The sequence below is a fragment of the Somniosus microcephalus genome, chromosome 3 (genome assembly GCF_052327205.1).
Source record: "Somniosus microcephalus isolate GS21.2 chromosome 3, FLI_Smic_1.0, whole genome shotgun sequence".
NCBI lineage: Eukaryota > Metazoa > Chordata > Chondrichthyes > Squaliformes > Somniosidae > Somniosus > Somniosus microcephalus.
In genome coordinates, this window is record NC_140989.1 from 124630162 (window position 1) to 124651163 (window position 21002).

The 21002-nt window shown below is 42.0% G+C and overlaps 1 protein-coding gene across 4 annotated transcripts in view; it reads right to left on the reverse strand.

Annotated features, from left to right (window-relative positions):
• Nucleotides 1–21002, reverse strand: part of vps54 (VPS54 subunit of GARP complex) — an 88375-nt gene that overhangs the window by 22679 nt on the left and 44694 nt on the right. For all 4 annotated transcript variants that reach the window (XM_085981591.1, XM_085981590.1, XM_085981589.1 and 1 more), the window contains exons 8-12: nt 20680–20803; nt 17124–17231; nt 4023–4078; nt 2876–2972; nt 2011–2354 (exon numbers count right to left, since the gene is read on the reverse strand). In XM_085981591.1, coding sequence (XP_085837717.1) covers nt 2011–2354; nt 2876–2972; nt 4023–4078; nt 17124–17231; nt 20680–20803 — 729 coding nt within the window. The remainder of the gene's footprint in view (nt 1–2010; nt 2355–2875; nt 2973–4022; nt 4079–17123; nt 17232–20679; nt 20804–21002) is intronic.

A 21002-nucleotide genomic window follows, 5' to 3' on the forward strand; every position in this document is an offset into this window, starting at 1 on the left:
ATAAGCAGGAATGGGGACTAAGCACGACTGCTCTAAGAGCCAGCACAGACAGGATGGGCCAATTGGCCTCCTTCTGTGCTGTAAGTTTCTATGGTTCTTGTTTAAAGGCTTGACAATTAGTTTGTACCCATGAGGGGATGTTTTGTGAGTTCTCCTCGTCCTAAACTCAAATATTATAGAAAAAAATGTCTCCAGAATTTTTATTGAGAACTGGAGTCAGACATAAACGAGCTGGTTTTATGCAGAGTATTATACATTTCCCCAACTACAGTTCATTTGTTCTGAATGTGTTGGCGGGGGGGGGGGGGGGGGGGCGGTGGAAGAGATTAATTGCTGTACATGCCACCACTTACCACCACATTCATCACTGGTAATTCAAATTGATAAAACTGTAGAATACCACAGGACAAGAAAATGAGGAAATGGACTAAATACTAATCAGATGTGAACTTTTAAATCATTTTTGTGTATCATCATTTCGGTCATTAACATTGATACTGAACAGATATCACTTGTCATGACGCTAAACAGCATATCTAGAAACTCTCAGTTTGTAACATCGAACATCTTATTCAATATCTCTTATTTCAACAATCGCTTTCTGATTATCCAACTTTAAGCTAATACTCGTGAATATTGTGCGCGCCTCAGGGCAATATTTTACAATATGTCTTCCCAAATCATTTTGAAGAGCTAACCACTTGCAGACGGGCTCAGTACTGTCCACGGCCAGAACAGCGGACGGCTCCGCAGAACAGTTCACCTTCTCCAAATCTGCAGAGATGTGGTCGAGATGGCTGTCCTTTACGAGCACTTTCAAAGATGGAGATAACGCCCAATACTGAAGCAGCACTACAAGAACGGCTAACACACAGGCCAGACTTAAGTAGGACAGAACCTCCCCTGCTGGTTCAGCAAGTTTATTCAGTGAATAGCTCAGACTTGCAGGCCAAGGCAGCCCCAAGTTTGATCTATGATCCATGTGGAGTTAATTGATCTCAGCCAACGCAGCAGTAGGAATGCTACAGTTATTAGCCTCAGTCTCCATGAATCAGGGATGGGTAAAGATCAGCCAGAGCTTCTGGTCCGAATGGCTCTGCTATTCACTGCAACCAAAGTAAAGTTCCTTTCGCACTTGTTGAGCCAAGGCTGTTGTTTTTAAAGAAACCAAGCTGTCGAACTAAAACTATCAGTGCAGGCACCACCAAGGGTGAAAAGGGAAAGAAGATATAAGGTAAATCTGAAAGTTGCTTGGGTTTCAAAAGCCTGAAAAATTGTTCAAGGAATGAAAGACTGAAAAAAGTAACAGTTTTGACATCCCGAGAAAGTATGTGTTGGAGTAGAAGACAGTGTAACGATTTTTTATTTCAATATTGAGGATGTAAGCAGCAAGAAGAGTATATTGGGCAGCATATAGGATGGCATACTTACAGCTGAAAAGGAATACAAGATGAAAGCTCAGAGGAGCACTAACTACAGAAAGTATCAATAAAACACAGAGGTTGAACGTTAGAGGAATATAACTTGATATGATAAATACTGCAAATGCTAGAAATCTGGAAACAAAAGCAGTAAAAGCTGGAAATATTCAGCAGGTCGGTCAGTCGACTTTCCTCTGCCCTGAGGAAGGGTCTTTAGATCTGAAACGATGGCTGACGGACTCCTGTTGATTCCAGCTGTTTTTGTTGATAAAATTTAGATGTTGTTTTGGCACTGTTACCATTAAAAATATTTATAATAAAATAATTAAGTCATTATTTTGGTTTAATTTGCAGGGGGAAATGTGGCAAGAGTGTGGACTAACTTGATAGCTCTTTCAAAATGCCGGAACAGGCACGATGGGCCAAATGGGCTCTTTCCGTGCTGTAAGATTCTATGAAGTCATCATATTTAGGCGTCCATATACGGCATCTTAATATAGTAATTATAGAAACTAAATGAGAGAAAAAAAGTTAACCATTGCAAGCATGTGCTTTTTCAAAACTGTGGCAAGAACAGAGCAGAACTTACATCATCTCCAATCCCCCTGGCGTGGCTGAAGACGACATTTGCTCTTTACTGGAGGATGAATCAGTGGCACACTCTACTTCCGACGTAGAATCACTGCCACACGGATCATCGTTTTGATAAGCTGTCCTCTGTGGCTCAGTTTCTACTCTAGGCGAAGACAGTTCTCTCTCATTATACGCATCACTGATAAACATGCCTTCGTGAGTCAAATAGGCCACTTCTGTATCCAAAGTGTGACCCAAACCAGGAATCTTCTGACTCGATACGACTTCCAGTTCCCTGCACTTTTCCCGACTTTTGTCCAATACCAGGAAGACAACATTACGAATGGTACTTACTGTTGCCTGTAGAAGTTTTTAGTGACAGAAGTACAAAAATTAATACTCTTCAATTATATTTTTATATTATAGAATAACTCCATTTTATTTTATTAAGTGCAAATATTAGTTAATTTGGATGGAAGCAAATGCATAGCAGGTATTAAACTTTATGGGTCTGAAAATATAGTTCCAATAATGGCATCAGATAACAGGAATTGTGATTGCAAACACTGTAAATTAATAATGTGCTGATTTTGAACAGTTTATCCAATTATTGTATATTTCAATAATATTTAAGCACCATAAAAACTAAATGTTAACAACTTAAATAAGGTCTTCCTCATTCTTTGAGCCCAACCAAACTCCACATATAAATATATATATTTGTCCAAATCTTGGCGGGGTGGGGTAGAGAAAAGGCCGCCATGTATAGTGCCATCCTATTGAGGAGACACTGGACGTGGTTCCTCCCTCACTAGTGCTCCCCATGATTTGCTGAGAAAAAATTGGGATTTAGTAACATCCTAAATGTAACAGAGGCTTACCTTAACTCTCTTCAGAAAGTTAATAAAACTTGAAAAGATGTTTTTCAGAAGGTCCAACCACTGAGGAAAATTCAGCATTCGCATTTGATCTGCAAGCCTTAAAAGGTAAATAGAGACCGCCAAATTAGTGGCTCTTTAATTCACGCGGGTTTGCACGAACATATATTGGGGACAGAAAAACTTGGGGAAACATACTTGGTTCATAAAGGCTGTTGGAACTAGCTTAGATTGGGAGGCGATAGTTCTGATGAAAGGTCATCGACCTGAAACGTTAACCGTTTCTCTTTCTCTCCACAGATGCTGCCTGACCTGCTGAGTATTTCCAGCATTTTCTATTTTTATTTCAATAGTTAGCCTGTCCAGTTTTAGAGTAGCAGCAACTAAGCCAACAGAATGCCGAGCTACACTGCCGAAACATCACACCTCGAGTAATGGATTCAACTCTGGTAACTGAGGCTGTGCCACATTTACGACAGCTGACTGCAGTACTCCAGGTAGAAGCAATGCGGGGAAAGACTGGCTGATGCCAGTCAGTGGATTGAGTATTAGGATAGGTCAGACAAACTTATCTTCCACATCGAAGGCTAATGAATGGGGACTTCATAGGAGGTATATATGAAATACTCAATGGAATAGAAAATAACCCAGAGTATTATTTCAAATTAAGCCATGACTGCAGGACAAGGAGCTATGGATGCAAACTGGGAAAGAGCATGTTCAGGACTGTGATCAGTTACAACTTCTTCATTTAAAGGGTGTTCCAGGTATAGTAGTAGAAGCAAGAATTCTAGAGGCATTCAAAAGGCCGTTAGATGGTATAATGGGAAGACCAAGTTTCGATGGAAGGATGAGCTAGATCAGCCAAACAATCCCCCTCTCATTTCTACTTACATTTGCGACAAGGTTACACTAGCCCCTAACAAGAGTACTTTGTCAAGTTATCACTAGTAAATTGTGACTAAATATTGGATACAACAATAAAAAGATCTCTTACTCGAGTTCTTTTAAAATTCATCTACTTTCTAAAATGTGCTCTTATGTAGATGGGAAATTATTTAAACACTGCCACAAAAAGCTGATATGCTACAGTTTCAAATCTTTGCAAACTGAGTTATGGTATTTTGCAAAGAATAGCAAACAGACTCACTTCAGTACAACTTCTGTGTCTATTTCTTCCATTTGTGCAATAGTTTCAATCACACTCTGTAAAATAAATATGAGAAAAAGTGTCTTTGAGCCAGGAAACCAATGCCATCAAGTGTGTAAAACTGTAGCTTTAGTACATGTCCAGTCATTGTACAGAAGCATCAAAATAGGAAACAGAATGCCGAGCTACATTTTGCACTTTCACTAAAAGCCTACAATAACTAGGGTAGCAAAGGCCACCTTATGTAATTATCAACAAAGCAGGCTGTTTAGGGAGAAAATCCACTTTAGCAGGCTATTAAAAACGTGCCACATTTCACTTTTCCAACAAAACATAGCATTCAAATGTAATCATTATTTTGGTCCTCAGTATTCATGGCAAATCTGTATGGTTTTGATCACTAAATGTGCATATTCTCTACATAAACAAGTGTCAGCTTGGCTCAGCTATCACAGTAGTAACATTGTCGGTTCAATCCCCATTCCAGGAATTGAGCACACAATCAAGGCCGACACTTCAGCGCATGATTGAGGAAGTGCTGCATGGTTGAGAATGGATGAGAAGTTAAACCGAGGCCCTGTTTATTCGAGGGGACATAAAAGATCGAATGGTTCTGTTCAAAGAGGAACAGGGAGTTCTTCCGGTGTCCTGGCCAGCATAATTCCCTCAAACACCACCACCAAAAACTGATCATGCATTGTCGGACCCTGCACAAATGGGCTGCAATGTTTGCGTAAAATTGTAACAACTTGCACTTATAAAGAGCCTTCAACATAGAAAAACATCCCAAGAGGCTTCAGAGGCGTAATTTAAAAAATGGGCGCAAAGTCCGAGGAGATATTAGAAGGGGTGACCAAAAGCTTGGTGAAAGAGGTGGGTATTGAGGGTCTTAAAAAGGAGAGGGAAGTGGAGGATGTTCAGAGCGTGTGGGCTAGGCAGCCGAGACCACAGCCGTCAACAATGGGCGAAGCGAGGGGAGGATGCACGAGACACCAGAGTCAGAGGAGCGGAGAGTTCGGGTTGAAAGGCTGTGGGGTGGTTACAGAGAAAAGGGCGGCATTCGGGATTTAAACACAAGGATGAGAATTTTAAACTAGAGACTTTGAGGACCAGAAGCCAATGTAGGAAAGTGAGAACGTGATAGGCGAGTAGGACTTGGTACAAGATATGTTATAGACAGCTGAATTTTGGATGAGCTGATGTTTACTGAGGGTGGAGGGTGGGAGGCTGACCAGTCAAGCATTGGAATAGTTGATTCTGGAGGTGACACAGCCATGGACGAAGGTTTCAGTGGAAGATATGCTGAGGTAGGGCCAGGGGTGGAATCAGACAACTTTGCAGAGGTGGAAGTAGGCAGTCTTTGTAATAGTCTTTGCACTTCAAATGTAATTAATTACAAAGTGCTTTTTCTTTTAAAAAAAAGTGATCAGGCAATATTATGATGTGCAATCAACAATTTCTAAGTGTAATGGAATGTATTTATATAGGCAGGTAGATCAGTTGCTGGACTGTATTTACAGTATCAGTTTACAAGACAATGCCTTGCCGATCCTTCATCGTCGCTGGGTCAAAATCCTGGAACTCCCTCCCTAACAGCACTGTGGGAGTACCTTCACCACACGGACTGCAGCGGTTCAAGGCGGCGGCTCACCACTGTTAAATCTCAAGAGTTTAATAACCTTGCTTGTATAACAATTAAGAGAGTACGCAGGAGACAGAGTTCAGTTAACAGCCATCTTTCCAGAGAATCTTCTCCACCTTATGCACTATTTCCCATAGTGCATTGCACATCACAACTACGGTAAGATATGTGGGACAGTTCAAATACACAACATCTCCTCCCCTCTTACATTAGATGTCCCAATAGACCCACAAAATTTAAAAACAATAATAATTCAAAATTTTTAAAACAAACAATAAAACACAGATAAAGGATAAGCCTCTGAACTATAAGTTCAAACGTATAGGGGGCCACCGCTCTCTGGTAGGATACCGGCGGTCAACCTGGCTCTCCAGTTCATTGTCTCTCACAGGTGACGTCAACACAGGTGTAGGCGGCTGAGGTGCCTGTATACAGGTCTCCCTTGCTGATGAGATAGGGGCTGAAGCGGCTGCTTCCTCAGAAGGTGAGCCTCTCGGTGTAGAAGGCGGATGACCCACAGCGTCACCCAATGGCAAATAAACTGCTGTTGGTGGTTCAGTGGGTGTTGCTGCACTTCGTAGAAGCTGATCGGTGTGTCTCTTCCAGACAATGTCCTCGGGTGTCTGTACAGTGTAGGATACTGGACCAGTCTGTGCAATGACAGTAGCAGGAACCCACTTAGGTCCACCACTGTAGTTCCGTGCCAACACATGTTCACCTGGACTGAAGACTCTGTCTTCGGAGCGTTGTTCACGTCGCTTGATCTGCTTGTCCTGCTGATACTGTACCACGTCTTTCACCTTTGGCGGTTTCAGCAGGTCGAAGTTGGTTCGTAGCTCTCTTTTGAGCAGTAGAGTGGCAGGTGATGCTTTTGTGGTCGCATGTGGTGTGTTCCTGTAACTCAACAGGAAACTATTCAGGCGCTGATGAAGCGTTCCCTGGCCTTGCGATGCCTTGAGTGTGTGTTTCATGGTCTGAACAAACCTCTCAGCTAGACCATTGGTCGCAGGGTGGTATGGTGCAGCCCTGATATGTTGTACGCCATTCACCTGCAGGAATGTAACCATTTCTTGTGACACCCACTGTGGACCGTTGTCTAAGACAAGTTGCATCGGAGATCCAAATCGGCTGAACACCCCACCTAACTTCTCGATGGTCTTCTCAGCGGTGGTGGACCTCATTTTAACAACCTCTGGCCACTTACTGTGCGCGTCAACAGCCACCAGGAACATTCTCTCCTCGAATGGACCTGCAAAGTCTACATGAATGCGGTGCCATGCTTCCTCCGGAAAGTCCCAGGGGTGAAGAGGTGCAAGCTGTGGCACATTACGAACTATCTGACATGAGGAACAGGTTTTAGCTTTGTCCTCAATCTGTCCATCCATACCCGGCCACCAGAAGTAGCTCCTCGCTATTTCTTTCATACGAACCATTCCGCAGTGTCCCGAGTGCAGTTGCTGTAACACTGGTTGCCGTAGCGATGGTGGAATAACCACTCTCCTCCCCCACAGCAAACATCCAGACTGCACCGACAGTTCGTTTCTCCTTAAGAGATATGGTTTCAGGTTTGGGTCATCGCTGTCAAGCTTGCCCCTGACGATAATGTCCAGCACTGCAGACAACACTGGGTCGTTTCTGGTGTTTCGTCGGACCTGTGTCGAAGTAACAGGCGCGTTCTCCACCTGCCTAAAATGGCAGATGTCCATGCTACGCGTCATAGGCTTGGTGACAGGCAGCGGCAACCTGGAAAGACCGTCGGCGTTGCCGTGCAGGTCAGACTTACGATATCTAATGTCAAATGCGCGTGCAGACAACAGCAGCGCCCACCTCGCAGCAAGTGACGGAATCCCTGTATGTGGCCCGAAGATGGTCGTGAGAGGGCGGTGGTCTGTTAGTAGGGTGAACTGTCTCCCGTACAAATATTGGTGAAACTTGCGAACGCCAAAAACGATGCTCAGTGCTTCTTGTTCTATTTGGGCGGTTAGTTTCAGCTCTGTTCAAAGTCCTAGATGCGAATGCTATCGGCTTCTCTTCTCCGTTTGGCATGTTATGAGAAACGACCGCTCCCACACCATATGACGATGCATCGGTGGCATAGTGGTTAGCACTGTTGCCTCACAGCGCCAGGGACCCGGGTTCGAATCCGGCCTCGGGTGACTGTGTGTGGAGTTTGCACATTCTCCCCGTGTTTGCGTGGGTTTTCTCCGGGTGCTCCGGTTTCCTCCCACAGTCCAAAGATGTGCGGGTTAGGTTGATTGGCTATGATAAAAATTGACCCTTAGTGTTAGGGAGATTAAATACGTGGGGTTACGGGGATCGGGTGGGATATGTGTCGGTGCAGGCTCGATGGGCCGAAATGGCCTCTATCTGTACTGTGAGGTTTCTGTGATTGCAAGTTAACTGTATTGGTAATGAAGGGTTAAAATGCGTCAAAGCCTGACTTCAGGAGCGTGTCTTTTGCTATCATGAACGCCACCTGGCACTTATTAGTCCATTCCCAGTTATCTTTACATAGCAACCAATGCAGCGGCCTCAGCATCAAGGCTAGGTTCGGTATGAACCGTCCATAGTAGTTCAGTAACCCTAACAAAGAACGCAGCTGGCTGATATTTTCAGGTGCTGGGGCATCCACGATTGCCTTGGTCTTGGACGGTGCCTTGTGAAGGCCTGTGGCATCGATCACATGACCGAGGTACACAACTGATGCCTGAAAAAAAAATCGGATTTATCCCTGCGAACTCAGAGTCCATAATCCCTCAGTCTCTGTAGCGTTGCGTCCAAGTTAGGCAGATGGTCTTGGTCATCACACCCAGTAACTAAGATATCATCTAAGTAGCACTGGACTCCAGGCAATCCACTAAGGATCTGGTCCATAGCACGTTGGAAAAGCGCTGGAGCTGACGTAATTCCGAAAGGAAGACGACAATACCTAAATAGGCCCTTGTGCGTCACAATAGTCAGCATTTCTCGTGACTGTTCATCCACATGCATTTGCAGGTAGGCTTGACAGAGGTCGATTGTGCTAAACTTCTGGCCCCAGCAAGTCCCGCAAACAAATCAATATGGGGAAGTGGATATTGCTCCACTGACAATACAGGGTTAACAGTTACTTTAAAATCTCCACATATCCTAACTCCACCCCCTTTCTTGAGCACTGGTACGATGGGTGTTGCCCATTCACTCACGCTGACTGGTTCTAGTACTCCGCTTTCAACTAGGGCTTCCAAGTCAGCCTCGACTTTTGGTCTGATGGCATAAGGTACGGGTCGTGCCTTCATGAACTTGGGTTTGCTATCCTGCTTAATACGAAGCTTCACAGTAATATCTTTCATGCTACCCAGTTCTCCATTAAAGACTTCTGCATGTTTCTTTAAGATGGTGGGTAAGCCTGGATCATTGTGTGACATCATGTAGACTGATAACCAGTCTAATTTTATTCTCTCCATCCACGAACGTCCCAGCAGGGAGGGGTAGTCTCCTTTAACTACGTAGAGTGGTAACTCCCTAGTTTGTCCATTCAACTGAACTGTGACCTCAGTGATACCTCTCACGGTTACTCTTTCACCGGTATATGTCTTCAATGCTATGTTAGCTGGCTGAAGTGGAAGGTGCTTTAATGTCTTTTTGTAGACTGTCTCTGACATAAGAGATACTGCTGCCCCGGTATCGATCTGCATTCGCACAGGCTGCCCCTCTAGCAAGGGTGAGACCCAGTAGCCATGCGAATCCCCAGCTACAGTCAGCACGTTCAGTAATAGTTCCTCCTCTGAAGTGTCACTTGCCTCTGTTTTGTCCTGTTCTACAGAGCGAACATGCTTCTTTGTCTTTTGTCTGAATGTTTTTTTCTTCCTTCCGTCTTTGACGTTTTCTGTGTCCTTTTTATTTCTGCATGCACGCTGAATATGTCCCTTTTTACCACAGCTGTGGCAATCCATGTCCACACACCAGCATGCAGACGCAAGATGCCCCGTTTTGCCACAACGGCAGCATGGCCCTTGGCTCTCTGTTCTTACTTTGTGCACTTTTTCTGTTGCACCCAACTGTTGAGCTTCCTTAGCTGCCAATTCCATGGAAATACTGATTTCAATGGCCTTTTGTAGAGTCAGATTACTCTCCGTTAATAGTCTCTTCCGTATGGCTTCAGTTCTCATACCACACACTAGCCTGTCTCTAATAGTATCATTTAGCACATCATTAAACTTAGTGCTCCGATAGTCTTTTTAGTGCAGCTACAAACATGGTCACTGTTTCTCCTTTTTCCTGGTTACGCCTGTGGAACCTAAACCTCTCAGCTATGACTAGGGGTTTGGGTGAAAAATGCCCTTTTAGTATCTCCACAATTTCGCTATATTGTTTAGTCCCTGGTTTATCTGGATGCACTGAAGTACGCAAAAGATTGAAAGTCTTTGGTCCCATCACACTTAATAATGTAGGTACTACTTTGTTCCCTCCAATGTCATTTGCTTGTGTGAAGTATTCAAATCGTTCTGTGTATGAGCTCCATTGTTCGACATTCTCATCAAACGGTCCAATGTTACCGATAATTTCAGCCATTTTCCTTCTCTCAGGCTCCTAATTATCATTCACTAAGGATCCTTCCAATGTTGAACTCAACTAAAATCACTATCAGTTAAGTGCTTCAATTCAGATTGTTTCACAGTTGAATAAATGTCCTTCCCGATTTACTCACTGTTTTTCCTCCCCTTCAAGTCGTTAGTACCTTATACGCCATCTCGTCTTCCCGCCATTTCAAGCTCCTTTATCCTCGAGCCAGCCTCACTTTAATTAACTGTCCACGGCAAAAATAACAGTTTTAAACACGTACACAGCAGAGCCACGTAAGTTCAGACGTCCTCATCGCCACTTTTGTTAAATCTCAAGAGTTTAATAACCTTGCTTGTATAACAATTGAGAGTACGCAGGAGACAGAGTTCAGTTAACAGCCATCTTTCCAGAGAATCTTCTCCACCTTATGCACTATTTCCCATAGTGCATTGCACATCACAACTACGGTAAGCTATGTGGGACAATTCAAATACAACATTCAAAATACACAACAACCATCACCTTTTCAAGGGCAATTAGGGATGGGCAATAAATGATGGCCTTGTCAGCGACGCCCATATCCCACAAACAAATAAAAGAAGTCATTAAGCTCCAAACTATTGGCTCAAATCTGGTATCTTCAGTGGTATAATCATTTGGGTAAAGGCATAAATCTCTTGATTTCTAATTGGAGCTGTGCCACACAAAGCTAAAATGTTAAGACTATTATACAATACTGAAAAACATTGGAAATATCAGAAAATTCACTGGAACAGCAATGAGATTCATATAAATTGTGAAAATGTGATACATGTGACATTTTAGGAAGCTTCATAAAACTGAAGCAAAAATAGTATGCCTTTCGAAGTCCCACGGCAAATACGGAATTTCTTTCTTAAATTCTTAAATCACTATTTCAATTCCCACAAATTCAAATATGATTCATGTTGCTTATCTGCATTGTTTCCTTCACTAACAAAGGCCGCACAGATCAGTGCTTGGGCTTCAGCTATTCGCAATCTACATCAATGATTTGGATGAGGGGACCAAATGTAATATATCCAAGTTTGCTGATGATACAAAGCTGGGCGGGAATGTAAGTTGTAAGGAGGATGCAAGGCAGCTTCAAGGGGATATAGACAGGCTAAGTGAGTGGGCAAGAACATGGCAAATGGAATATAATGTGGAGAAATGTGAAGTTATCCACTTTGGTAGGAAAAATAGAAAAGCAGAGTATTTTTTAAATGGTGAGAGATTGAGAAATGTTGGTGTTCAGAGGGACCTGGGTCTCCTTGTACACGAATCACTGAAAGTTAACATGCAGGTACGGAAAGCAAATGGTATGTTGGCCTTTATTACAAGAGGATTTGAGTATAAGAGTAAAGGAGTATTACTGCAATTATATAGGGCCTTGGTGAGACCACACCTGGAGTACTGTGCACAGTTTTGGTCTCCTTAACTAAGGAAGGATATACTTGCCATAGAGGGAATGCAATGAAGGTTCACCAGACTGATTCCTGGGATGAACGGGATTGTCCTATGAGGAAAGATTGAGTTAGACTAGGCTTATATTCTCTAGAGTTTAGAGGAATGAGATGTGATCTCATTGAAACATACAAAATTCTTACAGGGCTTGACAGGGTAGATGCAGGGAGGATGTTTCCCTGGGCTGGGGAGTCTAGAACCAAGGGTCACAGTCTCAGAATAAGGGATCGGCCATTTAGGACTGAGATGAGGAGAAATTTCTTCACTCAGAGGGTGGTGAATCTTTGGAATTCTCTACCGCAGAGGGCTGTGGAGGCTCAGTCGTTCAGTATATTCAAGACAGAACGCGACAGATTTTTGAATATTAAGGGAATCAAGGGATATGGGGATAGTGCAGGAGATGAGGTAGAAGATCAGACATGATCTTATTGAATGGCAGAGCAGGCTCAAAGGGCCAAATGACCTACTCCTGCTTCTATTATGTTATGTTGTAAATGTAAAATAAATGAAACTGCTTTAACATTAGCAAAAGATCTTCAGCATTTACTGTAGATACTGTCTTTCAGATGAGACATTAAACATGTAATCTTGTTCAAGTGGGCGTAAAAAAAGAGATAAAGGAGGAGATGGAGAGAGAGAGATGTATATATTGTTTAGGGTGGAAATTCTCGAGCGGAGGACCCAGATGACTGAAGGCTCAGCTACCAAAGGTGCAGCGAAGGGAGTAAGGATGGAACAAGATGACAGAGTCAGAGGAACAGAGAACTCCAGTGGGAGTTGATTGATTGATTTCAATTCAGCACCTTACATCAAAGGAAAATAAATCTCAGGTTTGAACAAGAGATATCGATGTTAACTTTGGATTCTCGTATTCTCCATTTTCCTGATGTAATGTCAAGTTTGATATTACAGCCATTTAAATTTAAGGGTAAACTGTCTCTGGAAAAACCTTAAATTTGGTAAGAATGGAAATCTTGCCCATACCTGTAGATGGCCCCAATACCCTGTAAAATATTTCTAGAGGAAAGCGCAATTTTCTGGAAACTATAGACCGGTTAGCCTAACATCTGTGGTAGGTAAAATTTTGGAGTCCATTATTAAGGAGACAGTAACAGGATATTTGGATAATCATAATTTAATAAGACAAAGTCAGCATGGTTTTATGAAGGGGAAGTCATGTTTGACAAATTTGCTGGAGTTCTTTGAGGAAGTAACATATAGGGTGGATAAAGGGGAACCAGTGGACGTAGTGTATTTAGACTTCCAAAAGGCATTTGACAAGGTGCCACACAAAAGATTATTGCTTAAGATAAAAAATCACGGGATTGGGGGTAATATTCTGGCATGGATAGAGGATTGGCTATCTAACAGAAGGCAGAGAGTTGGGATAAATGGTTCATTCTCAGACTGGCAATCAGTAACTAGTGGTGTTCCGCAGGGGTCAGTGCTGGGTCCCCAACTCTTTACAATCTATATTAACGATTTGGAGGAGGGGACCGAGTGTAACATATCAAAGTTTGCAGATGATACAAAGATGGGGGGGAAAGTAGTGAGTGAGGAGGACATAAAAAACCTTCAAGGGGACATAGACAGGCTAAGTAAGTGGGCAGAGATTTGGCAGATGGAATACAATACTGGAAAGTGAGGGGTTATGCACTTTGGCAGGAAAAATCGTAGAGCAAGTTATTATCTTAATGGCAAGAAACTGGAAAGTACTGAAGTACAAAGGGATCTGGGGGTCCTGGTGCACGAAACTCAAAAGGTTAGTATGCAGGTGCAGCAAGTGATTAAGGCGGCCAATGGAATGTTGGCTTTCATTGCTAGGGGGATAGAATATAAAAATAGGGAGGTATTGCTTCAGTTGTACAAGGTATTGGTGAGACCGCACCTGGAATACTGCGTACAGTTTTGGTGTCCATACTTAAGAAAGGACATACTGGCTCTCAAGTCAGTACAAAGAAGGTTCACTCGGTTAATCCCGGGGATGAGGGGATGGACATATGAGGAGAGGTTGAGTAGATTGGGACTCTACTCATTGGAGTTCAGAAGAATGAGAGGCAATCTTATTGAAACATAAGATTGTGAAGGGGTTGGATCGGCTGGATGCAGGGAAGATGTTCCTGATGATGGGTGAAACTAGAACTAGGGGGCATAGTCTTAGAATAAGGGGCTGCTCTTTCAAAACTGAGATGAGGAGGAACTACTTCACTTAGAGGGTGGTAGGTCCATGGAATATGCTGCCCCAAAAAACTGTAGAAGCTACATCATTACATAAATTTAAAACAGAAATAGACAGTTTCCTAGGAGTAAAGGGAATTAAGGGTTACGGTGAGCGGGCAGGAATTTGGACGAGTCGAGGTTCGGATCGGTCATGGCCCTGTGGGTAGCGGAGCGGGCCCAGGGGCCGTGTAGCCTAATCCTGCTCCTATTTCGTGTGTCTAATTCTGTTAGATGCAGGAGATGGTTCTGTGATAGTGGATTGGCAGTTAGGATCGGATCAGCCATGATCTTATTGAATGGCGGAGCAGGCTCGAGGGGCCGATTGGCCTACTCCTGCTCCTATTTCTTATGTTCTTATACTCAATGACAGTCCAGAGTATTCATTTAAACCATTCTGCTGTAGTATCTATCCTCGACACTAGTTGCTGCAAAGGATCAACACAGCATACTAGCTTCAGCAAACAGGCATCAAGACTGAATACTTTGGCACTGTTAGGTTTTAAATCAACTTTTTAAAAAAAAATTAAAATGCTGTGAACGCGCAACAGAGATAAAGTGCTTAGTTATACAGCTACTTTTACAGGCCTGATTGATATATCAAGTCTGCTAGAAAAATAAAATATTTAGTAAATTTCTGTTCAACAAAAATAGAACACTTAAATATGGGTGTTCATGGGTTTATTTTATAACCTCACAAATCCCCCCAATAATAAATGCATCAATGAAATGTCCTTTTATTGCTGAAAACCATGAATCCTACTTTCCTCTGAACAAAAAAGATTAAAATCATGGGTTGAAGTTTTCCTGATAGCCAATCGTTCCTTCCTCACCTATCCGGTGGGCTGCTCTTGGTTCTTCGAAATGCTGCAACCTCCAAACACATCTGAAGCTGAACCAGATGGATTTAATGTCTGGGAACCCAAAAGTTGGGAAACTCCCCCAGTGATATTTCTGGTGTTGGTAAATAGTAACATCAGATGCTCTTAATGGCCCTGAAATTAGGATCGGGGGCTTGCCGCGCGTGCAAGCCCCCGATGTGCACTCACCCTGTGCGCCGACATCTGAAGCCCGGGCCTGCTTGCATTTCCTGTCACTGGCCCGGTTCAGATGTCGGCGCAATGTGCTTACCTGATCCAGCGGCGTAGTTAGTGCAATGTGCCGGTTGGGATCAGGTGAGCACTTAGCAGCCAATCAGGGGAGGGGAAACTCATTCATGAGTTGGACAGTAAGAACTGTCAAACTCATGAAAAGTATGGGCTGCCAAAATACTACTTTAACTTTAAATAAAATTTTAAAAAACTTCCCACTGATTATATTAACTATAAATAAGTGTAAAAAAATGTTTTAAACAATTAATCAATTTTTTGAAAAAAATAAATTTTAAAAAAAGGGTCTAAAGCTAAACTTACCATCCTGTAAATTCTTTAAAAAATAACAAACCTGTGGGAAAAAAATTTCTACATTGTACTAAAAGCCCACTTACCTGAAAAACTAAATACGTCTCATTTTTCCACGCGCGCAACTCTGGAAAAAAAAAAAAAGGAATTTTACTGCGCACGCGCTGCCTGTGCAGTCGCGCGCGTTCTGCCTCTTAACCTCTTGGGTCAGAGGACAGGAAATGCCGGTTTTCAGCGCATGCGCTGTGCATGCTGAAAACCAGCAATTCCCCCGGGCACACGCATGAGTACCCCGTCCTTACTCACGCGTCATGCCCGGAATTACTGGGCCAATGGGTATTATATAAAATCCCCGGACACATCTTGAAGCAGAACTTCATTTTGACTTATGGCTTAAATGAAACTAAATGTGCATTTATAAAGCACCTTCAATGTAGAAAAATGTCCAAGGCTCTTCACGTGGAGTCGAAGGGGATAAAAAGCATGCGAGCAAAGGAGAAGAGATTAGACAGGCGATCAGGAATTTAATGGGAATGAAGTTGAGGGAACAGAAGGTAATAATGAAGAACAAAATAAAACTACGTTTTTCCTCCAAGGCCCAAGGAATGGTTAGTGTGCACTGGATTAATAGAATCTGAAGAATGAAGACAACCCACCAGATATGTAATTTTTTCATTCATCTGAAAACAAATTCAACAGTATGCAAGATGAGGTGGTGGTGGTCAGGATCAGAATCGGTTAAGCTCTGAAGGGTGCAAGCTCAAAATGTCGACTGTGTTCTGTTCACGGATGCAGACTAATCTGCTGTTTCCAACTTTTTCTGTTTGTTTCAAGAAGCAGAACTGTGCCAGTTGAAGTGAAAGATTTTAAAATTATTTTAATTTTAAACAGTAACAAACTATATAAAACTAGAGAACAGGAGAAAAATTAGAGCAAGATGATTTAATGGGCTAGCATGACAATCGACTACAGAAGGCTGACAGAGAACACTGCTTCTTGCTGAACAACTACTCCAACACATGTTCAGGACTTTTATACAGCGTAGATCTGAAGTACTGTGGCTTGAATCAGTTTTGGCCTCACCAGATGTCTGTAAAAACAGAACAAAGGGACACTACGCGCCACATGATGACAGAATGTGATTTTCTTACACTTTCAGAAAAAATAGGCTAAGCTGTTTGTGCTGTAAATACGATGTAAAACAGAGAATTGTGTGTCGTCCTGAGTAAAATTGTTTTAATATTGGGTTTAATGGAGTCCTAGAGATGCCAGCTGTCAACAAACTTTCATACAGCCAGAAGCAACCCCAAAGTAAAGCAGCCAGATTCTCCAAGCCCGTGGCCATGAAAACGAGTTTTCCTATTAGCCGACCAGAGCAAATCCAGCAAGTTTACTTTGGGCTTGCACCAGTTGCACAAGGCCCACCCTTTGGGAGCTGGCAGTGTTAGCAACACACTAAACCCAATCTAGAAGCAGCTTTAGTGTGCAGATATAAAAAGCCACAAAGAAATCCAACAAATTTTGTGTTTGAAGCAGCCAGGTTTTATTTGGTGGATTACAATACACCGATAATTATTTCCTATAACACTCGCTGTACTTACTTTAGTTTTTGGAGAACTGTTGAATGAGCTGCCTACACTGGTGGTATTATGGAAGACTATTTTTTGTACAATGCACAAGAAGATACACATGACCTGATGTAACAGTTATACCTTTCAATAAAGGCCAGATCTTAAGTACATAGCTATATACTAAAATACTATGATACCTGACATGCCACAATACCAGGGTGTTACTGGAGGTAAAGTGTACCTGTTTAATTATGTTTTTTGCAGCAGCAATCATCTCTTCATGATAGATGTCCAGAAAGTCTAGCTTTCTTTGCCTTAGTAGCCCAAAAACCAAAGATACCAATCGTTCCTTTAAAAAACAGAATAAATATATTTACCAAGCAACAAATCTTCCCTTATAGTAAGCAGGCACTTCTGGAAAGATCTAAATCTTTATACTGTGCTTTAGAGAAGATATAATTTTCCATAAATTTATTAAAACAAAACAGAAGCAGTTAGTGGAAAACATAATTATTGGGTTGGGTTAAAGTACAGTGAAATGTTCACAATAATTTTATTGCATGAAAAACCAACATGATTTATACTTTGATGAAATAGGAAAAACCTCAAGTTCAACCTCAATTACAAAGAAAAGTCATCTCTATTTGAAACTGTTCCATTCTGGTCATTGATCCGACAACTATAACCTTCTAAAAACCACGCTGGTGGAGTGTGTGACCGGAAATGAACTACGCATGTCTGAAAAATTGAGACCGAATGCTTCTTATAGCTGAACTGGATTGGCTGAGATGGGAACTGGCAAGTTGAACAGCTTACTCGCATGCACTGTCTAGGCCAGGGGTGGGCAATTATTTGGGCTGAAGGGCCACTTAGATTTTGGTGAACTGTTGAGGGCCGCACACCAATACTCCCCCTAAATTGAGCAGGTTGCACACCAATTGTGAAGTCCCGCGCAGGCCGCTCACCAGCTCCTGCCGCTGGAAGAGATACCATGCAAATTTAAAGTGACCACGCACAAAAAAAACTAGAGGAAACATTGGCGCACACAAAATGTATTGCGTTAACATCTATCATTAAAATTTGTTATGTCATTTCCCTGCATGTCTTTTCCGCACTTAATTAAAATAACACTTAACATGCTAACGAAGATGATACAGGTTTACAAATCGTATTGAAAAGTGCACGGTCTGTTTATTCCAAATGATCTAAATAAATTTTTAGTGGAAAATGAGATCGATTCTGCTTCCACTGGCAATTATAAACAAGGTATAAAGCACAATCAAGAATAAAATCATTTATACAACTTTTAAAAATTGCACATGAAAGTGCTACTTTGATGCTTTTGAAACCTCGCTAAGAAATAATTAGGTGACTCGGAAAATGATTTATACCGAAAATTGCACCCCTGAACAACCATCAAATTGGGCTTGTTCATTGTCAACGTACTATCACTCCTGAGGAAAGCCAAGATGCCTATAGAGTTTGCGGACTTCCACTTGAGAATATGCACAAGTAATGCACTATTATAATACACATTTCTTCCCCAAGTGCTATTTAATACTGGGACTGGCCAATTACATAAATCTTTATACAACCCTCTTCCAGTCAGACAATAAACTTAAATTGTTCATGGTATGGGGAAATAGGGCTTAAATTTAAAATGGAGTCCGTGTGCTCTGGGATCCACTCCCATGTCTAAAACGACGATGAGAAACTCCCTGCTGTCGTACTCTGGGTACAGGGAGAGGAAAGACGCAGCGCCAATCTCTTTCTTCGGTAAAAGAGTAATCGCGATGAGCAGCCATGACTCGACTCAGACTATTGTGCAGCTCGAGCTCTGGCTCGCATTCTATTTCTGCCCCGTCCAGCGGGCTGGACAGAATGAACTGGTGGGCTGGATACGGCTCGAGAGCCATATTCTGCCCACCACTGGTCTAGGCTTATTAATGAATAACCACTCAAGTAACCACTCAATCCAGTATACTGAAACCACAGTATGCATCATATCCAGTATAACACAGCAGCCTTAGCCCAGATAAACATTTGAGCTCCAAAACAAGGGCTCCTCTCAATAGAAATTAGTTTCCACTTGTCCATACAAACTGAAATCTGCCTGTGAACACATTTTGCTCCCGAGAGATTAATTTTCAGAGAGACACATATAGATACTGTTATATACACATATATATACACACAGTTCTGACAAAGGGTCATCAACCTGAAATGTCAACTCTGTTTCTCTCTCCACAGATGCTGCCTGACCTGCTGAATATTACCAGCATTTTCTGTTTTTATTATAGCTCCTTCCTGTTTTATGACCTCTCTTACATATATTGCAACCTTCCTTATGGGATAAAAGCAAATGAAAGATTAAATGTTGTTCAGATTTTTACTTAAACAGGAGGTCATTTCATTATAATCAGCTTATTTAATTTGATTGCTTGATAAATAAATCAGGTGGACACTGGACATGCTCTCTCCCCTCTCCCCCCCACCACCACTATCACAGTTAAATGGAGCACAATTCAGTTGCAGTGATGTTCACTGGAGGCGAGAGATCGTCAGTGCTGTGGACTGAACACTCACTTTTGCTCCCTTCCCCATATCAGCTTCAAGCACTCCCAAGTCAGATATAGTGGGTTACACACTAAATAAAACTGCCTGCACTCTATTCCCAACAATGTGTCTTAAACCTAACCTCTATTACAGCAATGTTTTTCTTTAGAGTGTGCACTGAATATTAATATTTTATTTTGGGTATCTTATTTTTGGAACCTGCAAATTATTGTCTCCCAAAATTGTACAATGCACCCCATGATGAATAAAAGTCTGTAGCCAAGATCATGAACCGTTTAAACTGTCCACCCTCCCATCAACATTTTCTACAAAATTACATCCTTGCCACTGCATCCACTGTTTGGCGACAATGGTTACAACAAAACACAATGACATTGACTACTTTCCAACATTCCATCATGTTTGTCAACCCAGCTCCAAATCACACTCTGCTGCGTGATCAAACAGTACAGCAACTTGATCAGCAGCACAGCAGTCTTGCTAGATAATAAATCCCAACAGACTAAAGCATTTATGTTGGCAAATCTCTGAAATCTAACTGAATATTTAAAATATGACTAAATACTGCATCCAGCTCTGGTCACCAAGAAATAAGATAGATAGTCAAGTGCTCAAGACAGTGCAGAGAAAGTCACGTGGCTGAACTCGAACGTCAGTGGTCAGAATTATGAGAAGACTGGAAAAACCTGTGCTTTTCAGCCCAGAAAGGAGATGCCTAACGAGGTATACAAGATTGTAATGGGTATAGGAAAAGGTAATTCAAAATATTACTTTAAACTGGGAGTAGAACTAGAGGAAACAGGGTTAAAGTAGTAAATGGTAATTTTAGTACTGATATCAGGAAATTCTTCTTCATACAAACAGCACTCAAACTTACAGGTAGTGAAGGCAAAACCATGGAATCATTTAAGAAACAACTGGATGCTACAATTTTAGGGGAGGGGAAACATTAGGATCTCTCGATGGATGAATTGAGATGGGTCAACTGGCCTTCCTCATTTGTAATTATGTAAAATAAACTCTGTCGGGGCTACATGACCAGCTAGGCACACAACTTTACATTAGCAGTTTTAACCAGACATGTCACTATGTAGGTGCTGAATTTGCACATTTACAGACAAACTAAAACAAAACAAATGACCTATGCATTTAGTTGCAAGATTGAGGAAAGTTTAAAGCCGTAAAGCTTCAATAAAACTAAAGTAAGTACTTTCACATACCTCCTCCAACACCTGATCATCTTCCAATGGTCTATTTAAGTCACTATGAGCATATGTAGAAAAATCTGCTTTCATCATTTTATCTATCAGTCTCTCCAGCTCACACAGCTGTGAACCAAGGTGCCTGAAAAATGGAGAGAAAGCATTAATAACTGAAGTGTGGAAATATTTCTCAAACAAATGGATTTCAAGCACAAATAAATGCACCAGAGGATTATAAATATATACTTTTAAGAAACCACCTTGTCTACACAGTACAGGTAGGCTATCCTTTATCCGAACTTCCGAAAACCAAAAACCTCTGAAAACCGAAAGTTTTTTCG